Source organism: Danio rerio, chromosome 2 (genome assembly GCF_049306965.1).
Source record: "Danio rerio strain Tuebingen ecotype United States chromosome 2, GRCz12tu, whole genome shotgun sequence".
NCBI classification, from domain to species: domain Eukaryota; kingdom Metazoa; phylum Chordata; class Actinopteri; order Cypriniformes; family Danionidae; genus Danio; species Danio rerio.
The window spans coordinates 8,413,583-8,434,472 of NC_133177.1; the positions used below are offsets into that span (position 1 = coordinate 8,413,583).

The following is a 20,890-nucleotide window of genomic DNA, read 5'->3' on the forward strand; positions in this document are numbered from 1 at the left end:
GAAAGGTTAAGATGTCAATAACATCATTGGAAGAGGTCGCTTTGAACTTTTTGTTCAGATACTGAATGTTCACTCGTACACATATAAAGATGTGTATCAAGACTAGAATTATAGTCACTGAATAAAAAAGTCTTGTGTATTTGTAGCCTTTTCTGATTTGGTTAATAGGGGTTTGCTAAAATTACGTATTTGTTTGTTTTAGTAAGTTACGTTAAGTAAATTCATATGATGGCAATAACATTTGAAGTTAACAACAAATTAATAAATGCAATTGTATTTGTATATATGGCCTGTTTTAAAAAGATACATTGCTTCCATCAAAAACTGTCAGACGGATTTGCTATGAGTACATTTTAGACCTACACTCACCGGACCCTTTATTAGGTACACCTTACTAGCACCGGGTTGGACTCTATTTTGACTTCAGCACTGCCCTAATCCTTCGTTGCATAGACTCAGCAAGGTACTGGAAATGTTTCTTAGAGATTTTAATCCATATTGACATGATAGCAGCACGCAGTTGCTGCAGATTTGTCAGCTGCACATCCTTGACGTGAATCTCCTGTTTCACCACATCCCAAAAGGGCTCTATTGGATTCAGTTCTGGTGACTTTGAGGGCCACTTGAGTACGGTGAACTCATTGTCATGTTCAAGAAACCAGACTAAAATGATGACATGGCGTGTTATCCTGCTGGAAGTAGCCATCAGAAGATGGGTACACCGTGGTCATAAAGTAATGGACATGGTCAGCAGCAATACTCAGGTAGGCTGTAGCATTGACACGATGCTTAATTGGTACTAATGTGCCCAAAGTGTGGCAAGAAAATATCCCCCACACCATTACACCACGACCACCAGCCTGAACCGTTGATACAAGGCAGGATAGATCCATGCTTTCATGTTGTTGACGCCAAATTCTAACCCTAACGAATATCTACCTTCAATAAATGAATAAACCACCTTGTTTTTTATGTTAAATATTTGGAAGACTGCAAAGCACTTATTATAAGAGATTCTTATTAAAGAGATAATTCGGCCAAAATTGAAATCTACTCACTAGAAAATCACTCTCCCAGGTTTCAAAATCAGTCACAAAAAGGAACTGCATGTGTGTTAATCTCAACAACTAGGCTGAGAGAAACCAAAAGTAAAACTAATCCATATATATATATATATATATATATATATATATATATATATATATATATATATATATATATATATATATATATATATATATATATATGTAGTAGAAGTCAGAATTATTAGTCCCCCTGAATTATTAGCTCCCTCTGTTTATTTTTTCCCCAATTTCTGTTTCACTGAGAGAAAATTTTTCAAGACACTTCTATAAAACTTAAAGTGATATTTAAAGGCTTAACTAGGTTTATTAGATTAATAGGCAGGTTAGGGGATCTTAAATTCATATTTTTAATAGGAAGCTATGCTATATTGTGCGTATACTGTACATTAGATTAGTCAATACTGAAGCCAAATCTGGAGCTTATCTAACAAAATAAGTTAAAGAAGCGGTCCGAAAACTAGTACACTCAAATTTATATGATATAGAAAAATATTAAATACAAATTAAAAAAATCAAAAGAAGCAAAATAAATTGAAAAATTTAGTTGAAATTTTGTAGGTTGTATTTTTTTTTTATATTTTGCTTGAATTTAATTGCACTATCTTTCAATTTCTAAATATGTTCGGTGACTAAAAAAATATATTTGAATAAATATGTCTGTTTAATAAATCTGTTTTGTTTAAATGCACCAAAATACATTGCCCATATTTACTTAGAAATTAATACAAATGTTTATTTCTAAAATGGGGTGTACTCAATTATGCTGAGCACTGTAAATCAAAAATTTTGGGGAGCCAAATGTTGCGTGATTATACAGTACCATGATAATGTGATGATATTCTTGTATCAAAAAGATGCTTTTCTATTGAGCTATTCAAACTAGTTGTAATCAATTGCCACATGACTAAGCAATGTCTTTCCTGTGACCTGTTTGTTAATCTTTACTCCATCGACCTGTGATAAAATGGGCCATTAAAATAGATATGAACTTAAGGACACGCTCCCCGAGCTGCTGCAGTTGAACAAAAGATGAACTTTAAAGTACAGAAAGCCGGTTTGAAAAGCAGTGTAGTACAGGCCAAAGAAAAGTGTTCAGGGAAATAATGGATGTCAAGCATGTGTTATCTTTGGTGTCTGAAAACAAAGAAAACTCTAATGGAAATCACAGCCGCTACAGAACTTCAACAAAATAAAAGAAGTTAAATGACAAGGAATTGTAAAGAAAATGAGACTCGGTGGAAAGTTGAATCATTGATTAAAAAGACATTCTACCCAAAAATGAAATTCTGTCATCGTTTACTCATTTTTCCACTTGTTACGAACCTGTTTAAGTTTCTTTCCTCTGTTGAACACCAAAGAGAATATTTTGGAGTATGTTGGAAAGCTGCAGCCATTGACTTGCATGGAATTTTTAGTTTGGATGTTAATAACTGGGCATAGATATATACATTAGATGTCGCCTGGCCTATTGTTGTCTATTGGACGGAATGCGTTAATAGCGCTGCCATCTTGGTACAGGGTAGTGCTCCTTTGAAATGAATGCGGGACCAAGGTACAGTGGAGGACTGTGGCCATCCAAAGCCAGAGATATACACATATATACATATATCTATGATCGGGAGTTTTCCTGGATTATAGTATGTTTTTTTTTTCTAATTACGAAAATTATAATTTTACATCACTTTGCTACATTGATGGATCAGTGACCGCACGGGCATTCCTGACAAAAAGCTTGTGTTTGTGTGTACAGAAATGTAATATCCACCCTCAATGTTAAATATGTCCTGAAGCACACCTCCTCTCCTGCTTTCACTTCTCATACTGACGGAGGGAGCGATTCGTTTGTGAATGAATCCCCCGAACGACTCTTTCACTAGCCGACAATAATACAAGTTTCTGGCAGCGCAGCGTCTCGTTGTCATATTTCTTTTGCATTGTTTGCTGATTTTATTCAACAAAACTAGCATAAGCCGAGTGTTTAGTGCGAGTTGGAGCTGCTTTGCCTTATGGTGAATGCAGTAAGTGACTGTTATCATCATTAACGTTACCTGATTAGCAAAAAAGTTCATAACATACAAAAACAGAAAAAAAATTAATATTACCTATGAAATGTTCTGCCTTTGTGCTTTGTTTTCTTTGTTTCCTTGTTACTACACCCGTAGACAGCGCTAAAGTCCAGCATCTTCACATAATAACACTGTCTTGTCTAGTGCGGTTGAATGACATTTGTCCTGGGAGCACTGTACTAATGTGGCGGAGCTATTGACGCATGCTCAGGGTCCCTATGCGATATCTAGTGTATATATCTATGATAACTGGGCGGCATAGTAGCTCAGTGGTTAGCATTGTCGCCTCACATCAAGAAGGTTGCTGGTTCGAGTGCTGGCAGAGCCAGTTGGTATTTCTGTGTGGAGTTTGCATGTTCCCTGTTGGCATGGGTTTCCTCCAGGTGCTCTGGTTTCCCCCACAGCCCAAAGACGTGTGCTAAAGGTGAATTGAATAAACTAAATTGGCTATAGTGTATAGCTGCATCCCAAATCACATACTTATGCACTATTCTATGCCATTTTGTAGTATAAATAGTGTAAGTAGTGCGTTCACACTGAAAACTCTAAAAATAATAAGTGCACTTTAATTACCAGGATGATGCACTCATTCAGCTGGTAAAATGAAGTGTGTAATGTTGGACCTGTGTGAAGCACACCTCAAAAATGCACATACAGGGGTGCTTTAGCGCTACTAATAAAAGAACACAGGCTCATTGTAAACACATGCCTAAGTCTATATGTTTTTGTGCAGCTGCAAATACATACACTCACAGGCCACTTTATTAGGTACACCTTACTAGTACCGGGTGAGACGCTCTTGTGCCTCCAGAACTGCCTTAATCCTTAAGATTCAACAAGTTTCTGGAAATATTCCTCAGAGATTTTGGTCCATATTGACATCATATTTGCATATTTGTCAGCTGCACATCCATGATGTGAATCTCCCGTTCCACCACAGGCCAAAGGTGCTCTATTGGATTGAGCTCTGGTGACTGTGGAGGCCATTTGAGTACAGTGAACTCATTGTCATGTTCAAGAAACCAGACTAAGATGATTTGCGCTTTATGACATGGCCACGTTGTCCTGCTACCATCAGAAGATGGTTACACTATGGTCATAAAGGGATGGACATAGTCAGCATTAATGCTCTCGTAGGCTGTAGTGTTGACACAATGCTCAGTTGGTACTAATGGGCCCAAAGTGAGCCAAGAAAATATCCCCCACACCATTACACCACCACCACCAGCCTGAACCGTCAATACTAGGCAGGATAGATCCATGCTTTAATGTTGTTGATGCCAAATTTCTTCTGCTGCTGTAGCCCATCCGCCTCAAGGTTTGATGTGTTGTGCGTTCAGAGATGCTCTTCTGCATACCTCAGTTGTAACAAGTGGTTATTTGAGTTATTGTTGCCTTTCTATTGGCCATCTATTAACCAGTCTGGCCATTCTCCTCCGACCTCTTGCATCAAAAAGGCATTTGTGCCCACAGAACTGCCGTTCACTGGATATTTTCACGGTCAAAGTCACTTAAATCACCTTTCTACCCCATTCTGATGCTCGGTTTGATCTGCAGCAGATCGTCTTGACCATGTCTACGTGCCTAAATGCATTGAGTTCCTGCCATTTGATTGGCTAATTAGACATTTGCGTTAACGAGCAGTTAGACAGGTGTAGCAAATAAAGTGGCCGGTGAGTTTAAATTTCATGTGACATCTTGTATCGTCCATTAAGAAAAAAACAAAGTAAAAAAAAAAAGCTGAGTGAAATGTGATCAGGATAAGTTACTGTATTTCCAAGGAACCACTGGATTGAGCCTGTTGGGCAATTTGCATTATGAATTTGCATTATTATATTGCATCCTGTTGTTTTTGCATTCACCAGCTGTCGGGTTAGTGGCTGGATCAGTCTCATCACAATGAAACAATACACTCCTTCACCAAATATAGAGTATTTTGGCTTCATTTTAAAGCATTTGGCTTCATTTTTATTACATTAAAAAAACAATCTAAGCATGTTGGGTCAAACATTTAACGCCACCAGCTTCTTCACACAAATCTCAGTCCTGAATTTGTTCATATATAAAACAGCACTGGGTTACCCCCAAAAAAAGAAGTGTTTTTAGAGGGTTGTATCTTTCATGTCTGTAACACAAATGACTTTCATTCATTCATTTTTCTTTGGTTTAGTCCCTTATTTATCAACCACAGCGGAATGAACCGCCAACTATTCAGGCGTATGTTTTATGCAGCGGATGCCCTTCCAGCTACAACCTAGTACTGGGAAACACCCATACACTTTCAGTCACACACAAACACTCATACCCTTTCGCCAATTTTGTTTACCCAATTCTCTTATAGCACTGTGTGGGAACTGAAGCACCCAGAGGAAACCCACACTAGGGAAGTACATGCAAACTTCACTCAAAAACATGACCCCATTCCTATATTAGTTTTGGCAAAAATGCTGATTATCGATGCAACTTTCCCTGAATCAGCTATATTACCAATTAAAATATTATTTATCTAGTTAACGTTGGTTTGTTTACAATAGCTTGTTGCATAGTGCACTTCAACTGACACACCAAAGCCATTTTAAATAAATTAATTTGTTCTGAAACAGGGATTAAAACTGTTACATTGTTGCTCTTTGTTCTTGGTGCGGTTTGCATTCATGCGTCCTTATTAAAGTTATGACAATAAGCAATAAGACAATAAGTTATGTGAAGACCGGGAGATTTGGTGGTGTTTGACCGGGTGCGCACGACGTGTCTGAAGAGCGAGGAGGGATGAGGTGGAGAGGTGTGAGAAGGGTGTGCTACGTATTTGAGGACCGGGAGGGAGACGCACGATTTCAGGGAGATTATCACTCGTTTGAGGGCATCAAGGAGTCTTTGTGCATTTGCGGGACGTCTGGAATGATCTCCCGCCCTACTCATAATTCTCCTTCATATAGCCATATGCCTATTACATATCCATAAAACACTGTGATTTAGCCGGGCTCGGATCGTATCGCTTTCTCACTATAATCAATCCGCTCCAGAGTTCGTTTCAATCAAGCTGAGACTAACTCATTCAGGCGATCTTGTCCCGATTGTTTTGGCGCGGATTCGAGCACGATCGCTGCATTCACATATGCCAAATGAACCGCGCAACTGGGCAAATGAGACAGGTTCCGAAACAAAATTCTAGGTGTGAAAGCACCCTAATTTTTATAGTGACATTTTGTTATTTATTTAGTTTAGCAAAGGGAAGCAGTGGCCCGGAAGACTGACTTATTTTTTATTCTTTTCCTGGGATCTATAGGTAAGATCTCTCCTGGAAGAATAGCTATAGTCAGGGAATTGTTTTGTTTAGCTGCCCTACCTGTTTACAGTTATTTGTTATTAATATTTTTATTTTTTTGCTTTTTTTTGTAAAGTTTGATTTAACGAAATTAAAAAGTATATATTGATGGGGATGTCAATCTGTCATATTTAGGCATCTGAGTCTTTCATATGTTCAGCTCAAAACATTGATTTCATTAATAGAGCCACTTTTGGATTTTTTTAACGCTAACATAGAATATATTTGAATTATTTGGAAGTAACTTGAGTTTGTCCCCTGTAGAAATGTGCCAAGCAAATGTGATCAGAACACAAAGGAGTCACAGGTAATGAAGTCTTAAGCATTTCTCCCAAAGAAAAGCCTATTTTTGTTTACCCCCGGTCGGTGCAATGACGTGCAAACAAAATGATGATGGTTGGCTATGCCCACTTGTTTCTGCGCTATTCAGAAACCTATGGGTGACACTGAAAAGTGTTGCATGCAGAACTGTTGCAAACAATTTATTTGTGTTAAATTTAAACAAACAAATTAAATTTAATAATGTTCAACTTAATTTGTTTGTTTAAATTCAGCCCAAATAAATTGTTTACAACCACTTAACGTAAAAAAATTTAGTAAATCCAAGGAATCATCTTTGAATATTTTTTTCCAGTGTACGCTATGGAGCTAATAATATGCCAAAACAATCTGAATTTCTGGTTTTGGAGTTTAGAATATTGAATTTGATGTTCTGATTTTTTTTTTTCATCTTGAAAACTTGAAGCTGTATTTCTACAAACTGAATATCTGCAGTCTATGAATTCTATAAATTCAGAACATAAAAATCTGAAGTTTGAAAAAGCGTTAAAAAAAATTCTGCCTTGAAAAATTCAGTTGTCTTTAGTTTTAGACGTTCAATATTCAAGTTATGAAATTAAAATTCAAAATAAGAAATTCAAATTCAAAACTTTTTAAAATTTTTTTTTTGATTTAGTCAATAATTAAAATTAACACAATTCAAATTCAGATTGTTTTGGCATATTATTAGCTCCATACTACACCCATGTGTGCGACGCAAAGGTATAATTCAGCTTTAACTGTGGCTCTAAAAGTACTTGTTTCCATTTTTATTCAGAAGGTGGTTTTGGACTAGAATGTACTAGCTTTTACACCATCATGGTGATACCACTTCTTCAGTCATTTAGCCATTCTACAGCTTGAGCCACGGCAGAAAACACAGCATAACAAAACCTTCTCAATGCAAATGTACAAAACCAAACTCGCTCTGTTTTTCAGGACTTGGCTTGTTTTCTTTTGTTCTCATATTTCCCTTCACTTTGTTTTGACAGCAATCAGTGTTGGGTATCATAAAGCCGTCGTCTTTCTTATCTGCTCTAAATCATGCTAATATGTGATAGAACAAACCCTGACACAGGAAGCCGATCAGCACGCTCACTTCCTGAGCAAAGAGGCAAAGGCTGTTGACCCAAGCATTCAGGCTGACTTACGGTGAGTCCTAACATGTCAATGTCAATCCTCATCTGGTCATCCAAGTCTCCTTTGGGTGAGATCTGATTAAGCAGGTGGAAATACGCCCTGGAGTCCTGAGAGAGGAAAAAAAGGGCTCTGTTTATGATTAATCTTAAGTGACAGGCAAAGACAGTTCAAAAGGATTTAATGTCAAACCAGACCAAAGGCTAAAGTATATGGTAAATATGTGTTCGTAACAGTGTTGTTTAAAGGTTCCATTTAGTTTTTTAGATTTTAGTATCAGTATTGTTTGTTTTAAAAATAACTATAAGCCAAAACAGTTACAAAACTTGCATTTAGAAAATATATAACTGATATAAACATGTAAAGCTTAAAGTTTGTCACTTCCCCCCAAAAAGGAATCAATGATTTTATTTACGTCAACCCATACGACAGTTTCTCAACAAATCATAACCAATCAAATGCTCTCTAGTATCTGACAAGCCCCACCCCCTTCAAGACGCTTCTCATTTGATTTTCATTTGATGCTCATGAACTCAACCACTGTCACTGGCAGAGCGGTGGTAAAACAAAATGCCATTGGCTGTTTTTTAAGTGGAGGAGCTACACTATACGTCCCACCCTCGATTCATGTTTTGCTTGAGATTACTTCAAACATTGAATAAAAGTGCACATTTCAAACCACTTTACATTTACATTTACATTTAGTCATTTAGCAGACGCTTTTATCCAAAGCGACTTACAAATGAAGACAAGGAAGCAATATACACAACTAAGAGCAACAATGAATAAATGCTATAGGCAAGTTTCAGGTCTGTAAAGTCTAAGAAGGGAAGTATTAGTAGTATTAGTATTTTATTTTATTTTTTTAAAATTTATTTATTTATTTTTTTGGGTACAGTTAGTGTGATATTCAGAGAGGCAATTGCAGATTAGGAAGTGAAGTGGAGACTAATTAGTTGAGTTTTTAGTCGTTTCTTGAAAGTAGCGAGTGACTCTGCTGTTCTGATGCAGTTAGGGAGTTCATTCCACCAACTGGGCAGATTGAGCGTTCGCGAACTATAGGTTCAGGGAACCAATAGTTAATGTTAGTTCATTTATATGAACTATGTATGAATTATATTGCACAGCATTTATTATTGATAGTTATTCAACGTAGGGCTGGGCGATATTGCAAAAATAATCATCATGATATCATGCTTCATATCATTCGATAACAATGATTATTGAATATTTTTAACAATACATTTAGGAATATTATGATTTTTTGTTATTTAAAGTCTTTATTTTAATTTACCAACATTAATAAGGAAAATAGTTTTAATAGTCAAAAACTAAACAAAAATTAAACAAAATATCTGATCTCTTTAGAATGAAATACACATGTTAAAGAGACTTTTAAACGTGATAAATACAATTTTGCAAAGTGTGTGCAATGGTATAGGTAGAGTGACATTCTTTTCTTGTGCATCAAGCACCCTGGGATGCACAAGAAAAGAAACCAAAAAGCCACTCTGGTGACATCCTTACATCGTTTTTTTATTTACAAGGTCCTCACTGCTGCTTTACGGCACTCATTTTCACATGTCTTGTTATTCTGACCTGAAGTGACAAGCGCGAGAATGTGGTTTCCTTTATAATTTTCTATATCGTCTCTCATAACTAGGCGACCATCAAGCGTTTTCTCAGAGGATGACAAACGAAAAACCATTGCTGCAGCTCTGATGCAAGTTTATGGAAAAAAGTAAAAAGCACTGCAGTGTTTGGATGTTCTGTGTTTGTCTGAGGTAATTAGTCTGCCGTTTTAACTGAAATGTGTTTATTCCATACAAAGTGTCATGCAGATTGGTTAGTTCTACTTGCACGAATCGCAGTGCGCATGCAGCATTCAGAGAAGTTCAAATGTTTTTTTAACTAGGTGTACCTGGAAAATGTATGGGCACACCATTGTGCAAGTCATGCGGCTTCATTGGAACTGACAAACTTACAAAAAAAAAGCTTACTGGCATTTCTTCTAAGGCGTACACTCAGCCACATTTTAATAAATCTACAACGATTCATACCGAAACTTCCTACCGAATTAGTTTTTATCATTATTGACAATGGTGTTCGGTCAATAAATATCGATACTGATTTTATCGCTCAGCCCTACAACATTTACTGATGCAATTTAGAATCCAAGGTTGCTCATGTTAACATTAGCTTATGCACAGTTACCTAGAACTAACAAAGAACAACTTTATTCTGATTAACTTAATGCTAACGAAGATGAATAAATGCTGTAATATATATGTATTGTTCTTTTTTTTTCTAACTACATTAACTAATTGACCATTATTTTAAAGTGTTACCAGATGTTTTGAAAACATAAAAAAATATGTCTTTAAATTAGATGTAATTAAAATGACAAAAATATCTATGAGAAAATAAATCTGCAATTAAAATTTAGGAAATATATTTTCGCCAATGCACAATGTATTATTTTAAATATATTTTAGGGTGTCACGGTGGCGCAATGGGTAGCATGATTGCCTCATAGCAAGAAGGTCACTGGTTCAAGCCCTGGCTGGGCTAGTTGGCATTTCTGGATTCACACTCATACACTATAGTCAATTTACTTAATCTAATTCACCTATAGCACATGTTTGTATGAACTGTGGAACCCAGAGGAAATCCACACGAATACGGGAAGAACATGCAAACTCCACACAAAAACGCAGGGACTCGAACCAGCGACCTTCTTGCTGTGAGGCAACAGTGCCAAGCGCTAATCCACCATGCCACCTGAATGCAGCTTCATTGTCATTTTTAACATCAGAAGATATTATTAATCTAATAATTTATATTTCAAAGATAGCTGTAATGATATCTGCTCCTAAACACACATTTCTTACCATTATATGAATGACTACAAGGTTGAAAACTTGCAGCCTTGTTTGCTTCTATCATTGGCTATCAGTCTTTTTTGTAATTTCTTAGTAGAATATATATATATATATATATATATATATATATATATATATATATATATATATATATATATATATATATATATATATATATATATATATATACACTGTACTGAACACTTCACCACTCAGAAAACATATTTCTAATGATGCTGTTGAATTAAAAGTGTCACCAGATGTTGGTAACAACCAAATCAAATATGTAAGGAAAATAATATTAATTAGTTTTCAAATGAAGTTATGTGTAATAAAATGAAATGACACAGGAACACATGAAGAAAGGGAGGTGTAGAAAGGCAGTGAAAGCCAAGACAGCAGCTGAAATCTCTCAGTAGTTCTTCAGCAACTATCTGCCCTTCCTCAGTATAAATGAATATCAGCTGCTTCAGTCCAACATCTACATTAGCAGAATGATGAAGATGAAACCAAGGTGAACATTTCAGAAAATGATCCAAAACACAGCCAAGGAAACTCTCAAATGCTTTCAGAGAAAGACAACCAAGTTGTAGAATGGCCTAGCCAATCACCTGACATGAATCCAATAGAAAATGCATATTAAATATCAGATTTGATAGACGAGACCCACAGAACCATCAAGACTTGTACACTCTGTTAAAGTCTGTGAAAAACACACGTCTGAGCAATGCATGTGACTTCATTCTCCAAATGAGAGGCGTGTTTAAGCAGCCATAACCAAAAAAGCCTTTGATATAATTTATTTAACACGTTTCAGTTGTTCAGAACTTTCTCCTTGGTCATTCTATTGTTATTACACAACTCAGATTTACCAGTTTTGTTTTATTTTTATGTTCTTATTGTTTGGGTATTTACCGAAATCTAGTTCGATTCCATGTCAACAGCTCCTTTTTAAATATTATTCCCAGGAAAAAACATGACGTGCTCAATACTGAATACAGAGATCGATATTTATGTCTCATGTAAACTCCAGTCAATCATTAATGTCAATTATGCACATCAACTGATAACCATGACTGATAAGCAAGCTACCTTGATATCTTCACTGAAGTTTCTGATCTGTTTCCATCCAGCAGCTTTGAGGTGATAGTTGACCCACCGAAGCAAAAGGTCCTCAGGGGACATTGACATAAGGTGGTCCAGCTCTTCTGACTCATCCAGCAAAGCAATTAGCGCTACACACACACACACACATAAAAACACAGACACGTGTTATTGTAATGCTTTTAAGAGGTGTAAATCAGTCACTCAGGAACAGGTGTGCTTTTACTTATTTATGGCAGCAATTACAGCCTCCATTTGGATAGCACTGTGATTACAAGAAAATCAATTTAGGCTATCAGAGCAAAGTAATGACCTTCGTTGCGAGAGATCTCAATGTCAGCGAAGAGGCCGATTTTTATGATTTGCCACAAGAGGCCGAGCACAAGGTGAGGGGTCCCGGCTTTCATGTCCTGCGCGTCGATGTTGACCACCGTACAGCCGATCGCAGAAGCAGAGTTGAGCGCCAACATCAAATTCTCCTGCATTAGTAGAGAAACACAATCAACTATTATTCAACTAATCAACTAAATTATTAGCCCTCCTGAAAATTGGCATTTATATCCACAGCGCAACTTAGGGTGCTTTCACATCTGTAGTTTGCTTCATTTGGTCCGGACCAAGCGCAATAAATGATACATTGTTGCATCTTCTGCCGTCTTTGGGTCGTTTTCACACCACACTGATGGCTTTGGTCCGAACCAGTTGAAACGAACCAAAATGCAGTCATCTGACAAAATCCACATCTCTCATTGGCCAGATGTTGTTGAACATATTTCCTAAACTGCATATTGATTGGTCAGAATTTACGTGCGGGAAAATGCCAGTGAACTCCCGCAGGTAAACAAAACCTTTTACTCTGGAGGGACGACTGCGCTGACTGATTGTAAGCCTGCTTTAGATAAACTATACATTACGAAAAATGAAGCACCGTCGCGGCTGGAAAACAGTGTTTAATGCATCGCTCGTCACTTCAGGAGGAGCCGTGAATTAATTTAGCTAAACTGCAACATGGTTATCTTGCGGAAATATTACCAACGATCCATCAGGTAATGTTGTCCTCCCTCTCTGTTGGTAAAGCGCTGTCAACAAATATTTTTCCTCCATATCCCATAATGCACAGCGCATCGGCGTACGGCAGCTGAATTAGTCCAAAACGCGCAGTACTTTTTGCGGTTGGACCTGTTTTAGTACGTATCATCTTCTCACCCCAAACGAACCGCTCCAGGGTTTGTTTGAAAGCGTACCGAGACCACCTCTTTAAGCAGGTCTTGGTACGCTTATTTGGTCCGCTTTTGGTGTGCACTCGAGTACGACTGCTGCATTCTCACCTGCCCAAACGAACCGTACCAAAAGGGGAAACGAACTCTAGTGCGATTCAATCGAACTAAATAAGGCAGGTGTGAAAGCACCCTGAATTATGAATAAGTCTCACGTTATACTATTAAAGGTATTATTAAATGTCCTGTGAATTTCGTTTTCTTTTTTAAAATATTTCCCAAATGATATTTAACAAGGCAAGAAACTTTTCACAGTATTTCCTATAATATTTTTTCTTCCTAAGAAAGCCTTGCTTCTTTTATTACAGCTAGTATAAAAGCAGCTTTTAAAACCATTTTTAGGTCAATATCATTAGCCCTTTCAAGCAATAATTTGTTTTCGATTGTCTACAATATTTTTTTTTAATTGTTGCAAATTTATTAAAAATAGAAAACCTGAAAAATCACATGTACTTAAATATTCACAGCCTTTACCGTGAATATTAAATTGAGTTCAGGTACATTCTGTTTCCACTGATCATTCTTGAGATGTTTCAGCAGCTTCATTGGAGTTCACCTGTGGTAAATTCAGTTGATTGGACATGATTTGAAAAGGCATACACCTGTCTATATAAGGACCCAGGGTTGACAGTGCATGTCAAAGCACAAACCAAGCATGAAGACAAAGAAATTGTCTGTAGACCTCACAGACAGGATTGTCTTGAGGCACAAGGCTGGGGAAGATTACAGAAAAATTTCTGCTGCTCTGAAAGTTCCAATGAGCACAGTGGCCTCCATCATCCGTAAGTGGAAGATGTTTGGAACCACCAGGACTATTCCTAGAGCTGGCCGGCCAAGCTGAGTGATTGGGGGAGAAGGGCCTTAGACAGGGAGGTGATCAATCAGGGAGCCTCTCTTTCTGAGCTCCTGCGTTTTTTTTTTAAGAGAGAGGAGAACCTTACAGAAGGACAACCATCTGAGCAGCAATCTACGAATCAGGCCTGTATGGAAGAGTGGTCAGACGGAAGCCACTCTCCACCTGGAATTTGTCAAAAGGCATCTGAATGACTCTCAGACCATAAGAACAGAATTCTCTAGTCTGATGAGACTAAAATTGAACTCTTTGGAGTGAATGCCAGGTGGTACGTTTGGAGAAAACCAGGCACCGCTCATCACCTGGCTAATACCATCCCTACAGTGAAGCATGGTGGTGGCAGCATCATGCTGTGGGGATGTTTTTCAGCAGCAGGAACTGGAAGACTAGTCAGGATAGAGGGAAAGATGAATGCAGCAAAGTACAGAAACATCCTGAATCCAAATCTGCTTCTGAGTGCTCTTGACCTCTGACTGGGGTGACGACTTATCTTCCAGCAGGACAATGACTTAAAGCATGTCGCCAAAATAGCAATGGAGTGGCTTCACAACAACTCGGTGAATGTCCTTGAGTGACCCAGCCAGAGCCCAGACCTAAATCCTATTGAACATCTCTGGAGAGATCTGAAAATGGCTGCACACCGTTGCTTCCCATCAAACCTGATAGAGCTTGAGCAAAGAGGAATGGGCAAATATTCCCAAAGACACGCGTGTTAAGCTTGTGGCATCATATTCAAAAAGACTTGAGGCTGTAATTGGTAAAGGTGCATCAACAAAGTATTGAGCAAATGCTGTGAATAATGATGGTCATGTGATTTTTTAGTTTTATATATATATATATATATATATATATATATATATATATATATATATATATATATATATATATATATATATATATATATATACATTTGGCAACAATCTAAAAAAAATCTTTTTTCACATTGTCTTTGTGGTATTGTGTGTAGAATTTTAAGGGAAATACCTAAATTTAATCCATTTGAGAATAAGGCTGTAACATAAAAAATTTGCAATAAGTGAAGCGCTATCAATACTTTCCGGAGGCACTGTATGCTTGTATGTATATATATATATATATATTTTTTTTTTTTTTAAATATAAATATTTATTGTTTTTAAAAATAAATTATTTCAAACTTATTGAACTATGACAAATATATGTAATTCTGGAAAAAAAATGCTAATACACACAATATCGGAGATATCTGTACAAATTTTGTCTTTATTTACAGTAATTGCATTCATTTAACCACTTTAAACATTTTTTTAACCTTAAGGTGTTAATGCCTATAGATAACAACAACTAATTAGAATATGTTGGCGCCAGTAGCCTTTCAGTTAGCGTGACGACATATAGCACTAAACTGCTTGCGGTGACTCAAGTTCAAGTTAGCGTGTTTATGTGAAATCAAAATTTACATGTTAATTTTGCTGCCGCTCATTGCTATTTACTTGTTTTGCCGTTTGTTATAGTAAGGATTTTTTCCCCGAATGAGCCTGTAATGCCCTTTTTTATTTATCACGGAAATTCCACTTTTTTCAGTGAAAATCAGGGAAAAGTTAGAAAGTTTAGCTTAGAGTAGGAACCTTAAATGTACTTTTGTCTAGTGCCACACATATATATATATATATATATATATATATATATATATATATATATATATATATATATATATATATACAGTTGAAGTCAGAATTATTAGCCCCCTTTTGATTTTATTTTATTTTTTTAAATATTTCCCAAATTTTCACAGTATGTCTGATAATATTTTTTCTTCTGGAAAATGTCTTAATTGTTTTATTTCGGCTAGCATAAAAGCAGTTATAATTTTTTTTTCGATAATCTACAGAACAAACCATTTTTTAACAATAACTTGCCTAATTACCCTAACCTGCCTAGTTCACCTTATTAACCTAGTTAATATATATATATATATATATATATATATATATATATATATATATATATATATATATATATATATATATATATATATATATATATATATATATATATATATTCTTTTTTTTTTTAACACATTGCTAAACATAATATTTTTAATAACTCATCTCCAATAACTGATTTATTTTATCTTTGCCATGATGACATTAAATAATATTTTACCTGATATTTATTTAAAGATACTAGTATTCAGCTAAAAGTGACATTTAAAGGCTTAACTAGGTTAATTAGGCTGCTTAGGGTAATTAGGCAAGTTATTGTATAATGATGGTTTGTTCTGTAGACAATCAAAACAACTTATTGCTTTAAAGGGCTAATGATTTTCACCGAAAATGGTTTTAAAAGCTGCTTTTATTCTAGCCGAAATTAAACAAATAAGAATTTCTCCAGATGAAAAAAATTCAGGAAATACTGTGAAAAATTCCTTGCTCTGTTAAACATCATTTGCGAAATATTTGAAAAGGAAAACAAAATTCACAGGGCATTTAATAATACCTTCAATAGTATAATGTAAGAATTAATCATTAATTAAGTTGAGCTGTAGATTTAAATGCCAATTTACTTTTTAGTTTATTATTATTATTTTTTAATTATTTTGATTTATAGATCCCATGAAGTAGACCTCTATGATTTAAAAAGTAAAAGTGCTTACAGTCATTGTGAATGGAGTGCATTTCTTGTTGATGACCCGCTCATCGATGGTGTCTGGCTGTGACAGGTTAATCATTTTACTGTAAAGAGAGACGCCAAAGCGAAAATTAAACATGAAAAAAAATGATACCCCAGCATATTTAACGGCATGACAAACAGAGAGCAGCCCAGAGTAAACCACAGTTAATGGTATATTACCACAGCAAAATTCCATCTTTCACAGATTTGAATAAACTGTCAGTCCCAGGGTCCATCGGGATCAGATGTTTGCAGTCGGGATCGTTTGCCAAAGCTTTATTGACCCAGTTCACAAAGGCCACCTTTTCTTCATCTGAGAGGAGATGGAAAAACAAAACATTAGCAGAATGACATTTGGTCCATCTGTGTCAGGGGTCATTAATAGACACATCTCTTTTCAAACTGTTCACACTCTTCAGAATTACAGCACAAAAAGCTTACATGTCATTTTGTTTTAGCTTTTCCAATTAGATCTACAGACCATCCGGAAATTGTTAATAGTGCTTTACTTTTACTTTTAATAGTGCTTTACTTTACTTCCCACATTTTTTTATGCTACAGCCTTATACCAAAATGGATTTAATTTATTTATTTCCTCAAAATTCTACACACAATACCCCATAATGAAAATGTGAAAAAAGATTTTTTGAAAATGTTTTTTGGTCTAACAGGGTTGAGCTTATTCTCTTAATGAATTATGTGTTTTGAGAATGAAACAATCAGAGTCTCATCTTCCATTACCTTTAAGAGTCAGTTGCGTCCGTGCCATGGCGCATTAGCTATTCACTTGGCGGACTTTGTAAGTGAAAAAACTAAATCTAAGCGCTTCTTTAGAGAGAAAACAGTTAAACAGAGCATCTGCAGCGCGAGGATAAAGAACGAGCCTCCTTCAATCGGCCTTTACTTTCACTTTTTTTTCTCTCTTTAATGGATAAGGAAACGGTGATGTATACATGAAGACATATATTAGCTTACATATTTAATTTGTTTGTTAAGCGTAAATATTTGTTTCTAAATGCAGTTCTAATTTCCAGCAAACAAATAAATGAACAAAAATAATAATAGTATGGTCAAAAACTAAGTTATATCCAAACATGTTCTATGCCCTATATGGTCCAAAACCCGACAGGTGGACAAATCTAAGCTTGTTTTTAATAAAACAAATATAAATATGCATATACTAAATATAAATAATAATAATAATAATAACAAAATTATACAAAAGCAAATTGTCATGAATAAACTACTAAAAGCCCCCCGAGATGAAGAAGACATGCAGGCAGTGAATTTTATATTTATATTTTATTATATTCATTTAATAATTTTTGTAAAATTTTAATCTTTTAATTCTTTTTCATTTGTAAAACAATTGCGTATTGCTCTACATACTGTGTGTATTAATCAATGTGTACAGCTTTAAGGCGCATAAATAACACGCTCTGCGCTGGACTTTAAACCTGCTTTCAGCTGGTCTTTCAATTGGGCAGTTTATTTTAGTTTCTCAAAATTGTAACGCACCAACAATGCGCCTTAACACACCTCTTTTCTAGATCAGCACACTCATAAGTCCACAAAGTGGCGCTAATAGATTTTCTTTTTAAACAGTGTGGCGCAAAATGGGAAAATTAGGGTTGCGCTGGTCTGAAAAAATAGCAACACATTGTTGCAAACAAGTCTTGCGCATTACTTTAAGCTTTTACTGATTACTTTAAAATTAAGTGAACTTAACCTTTTTTTTTTTTTTACAGTGCAAGTTTACTGGAAAAAAGTTCTCAACTCAAAATTGTAAGGCAAGTTGCTGCAGAGCTTTTTTGAGTTGACTCAACTTTTAAACCAAGTACTTGACTCAATTTAAGTTGATTAAACTCGAAAATATCCTAAAGCTGAATGCCTTTATTTTTAAAGTTGAGTTTTTCACAGTGTAAATGCTAAAATGAAGAAATCAAAATTTTAAACATCCTCAGCTGAATTCTTAACTTCCATAGAACAAACCTAAACATGCAGTTAAGTAGTTTTTATGAGTAAACTAAACACTGAGCTCGAAAATGTCCGATTACAATTTTGAACTGAGTTGACAATTTGTAAGTTGGATTTTTTTTACAGTGTACAGTTTAACAAAGTGACTTATACTGGCATTTTAGTTGTTTGAAATAATATAACGCATAATATAATAAATATTATAATGTTTATTATATAATAAGAAACATTGTTTAATATTTAGTAGAAATATTTAGAGAAATAGGTCTGTAAAATAACAGAAAATATAGCTGCAGTTCATTAGAAGGCTTTTGTACTATAATATACAACACCAACGCAGACAATATATCACTTTAAACTATTAAAAGTGTTAATAAAAGTCACTTTGACTAAATTATTGGTGTCAAAAGTTGCAAAAAAGCAGAAAAAAACGGAAAGAAATCACATAATTTGGAAAATTGCTATTAATATAATGTTTTTTAACAGTGTACTTCATAGTGAAATACAATGGAAGCAGTTGTTTAGCTTAATAACATTTCCTCCACACTAAAAGCCCATCCACATCAAGAGCAATAACATGGTCTCGTAATTATCGTAATTACAGGATTCACAATAAACAAGTATATACATCCTCCTACAACTCGTAATTACAACTACACACTTGGAATTTTAGGTATGTTCACGACATATTGGAATTACCATAATTACAAGACTCCAGCTTGTTATATGATTTGTCAAACTCATAATTACAAATTTTTAACAGTTTTAGTTTTCTGACAGCTTGTACCACATGGAACTGTGCACCTCACATGGAACCAGAGAAAAAAAATATTTGAGCATTTCTTTAATTATATTTATGTTTAAAAAAAAAATAATAAAATAAATATATATATATATTATATATTTGAGTGAGATGCTAATAGTCACAAATAAACACAAAGACTGGCTGAATGAATTCAAAAAGGATCAATCTAAACTGTTTAATTTACGCTAAAATGAGCCTATTTTCATAAACAACGTGGAGTGTGGCTTTAAAAATATAGGATTTGCAAACCACCTGAGTAGGACCTCTTCTGTCATTTTTGAGTGAGTGCTAATGGTCTAATCTGATTCAGTGATTTATGCTAAGCTAAGCTAAAAGTTCTCACTACAGATACAGAACCCAGCTGAATGGATTAAAAATATTTATGCTAAACTGCTTATTTTACTCTAAAATTATCCTATTTTCAAAAAAAGTGGAGTGTGGCTTTAAGAATATAGGATTTGTATAACACCATCTGAGTAAGACCTCTTTGGTCATTTTTGAGTGAGATGCTGATTCAATGATTTGTGCTAAGCTAATCTAAGCTAAATGCGATCACTCCAGACAGAAAGACTAGTTGAATGAATTCAAACACTGTAAAAACTAAACTGTTTAATTTACTCTAAAATGAGCCCATTTTCAAAAAAAAAAAAAAATAATAATAAATATATATATAAATATATATATAGCTTTAAGAATATAGGATTTGTATGGCACCACCTGACTAGGAACTCTTTGGTCATTTTTGAGCAAGATGCTAATGGTCTTATTCAATCTAATTCAATGATTAATGCTAAGCTAGGCTAAAAGTACTCACTCCAGACACAAAGACCGGCTGAATGGATTCATACATGGTAAAAACTTAACTGTTTAATGTACTCTAAAAAAGCTATTTTCAAAAAAAAAAAAAAAAAAAAGTGTAATGTGGCTTTAAGAATATAGGACTTGTACAACACCACCTGAGTAGGATCGCTTTGGTCATTTTTGAGTAGGATGCTAATGGTCTAATCCGATTCAATGATTTATGCTAAGCTAAGAGCTAAATGTGCTCACTATTTTTTTGAAGGGATTAAAAAAAAAACAGTAAAACTAAACTGATTAATTTACTGTTTAATGAGCCTATTTTTAAAAATGTGGAGTGTTCCTTTAAGAATATAGGATTTGTTTAACACCACCTGAGTAAGACCTCTTTGGTCATTTTTAGGTGAGATGCTAAATGTCTAAATCAATGATTTATGCTAAGCTAACCTAAAAGTGCTTGCTACAACCACAAAGAAAGACTGAATGGATCCAAAAATGGTCAAACTAAACTGCTTAATTTACTCTAAAATGAGCCTGTGTTAAAAAAAATGTGGAGTGTTGCTTTAAGAATATAGGATTTGTATTACACCACTTAAGTAGGATCTCTTTGGA

General features: G+C 35.1%; 1 protein-coding gene across 6 annotated transcripts in view; it reads right to left on the reverse strand.

The window, feature by feature from the left end:
- Window positions 1-20,890, reverse strand: part of pls1 (plastin 1 (I isoform)) — a 56,945-nt gene that overhangs the window by 12,777 nt on the left and 23,278 nt on the right. For all 6 annotated transcript variants that reach the window (NM_199881.1, XM_073912606.1, XM_073912604.1 and 3 more), the window contains 5 exon segments: window positions 7,946-8,041; window positions 11,906-12,048; window positions 12,231-12,396; window positions 16,682-16,760; window positions 16,879-17,011. In NM_199881.1, the coding sequence (NP_956175.1) occupies window positions 7,946-8,041; window positions 11,906-12,048; window positions 12,231-12,396; window positions 16,682-16,760; window positions 16,879-17,011 (617 nt within the window).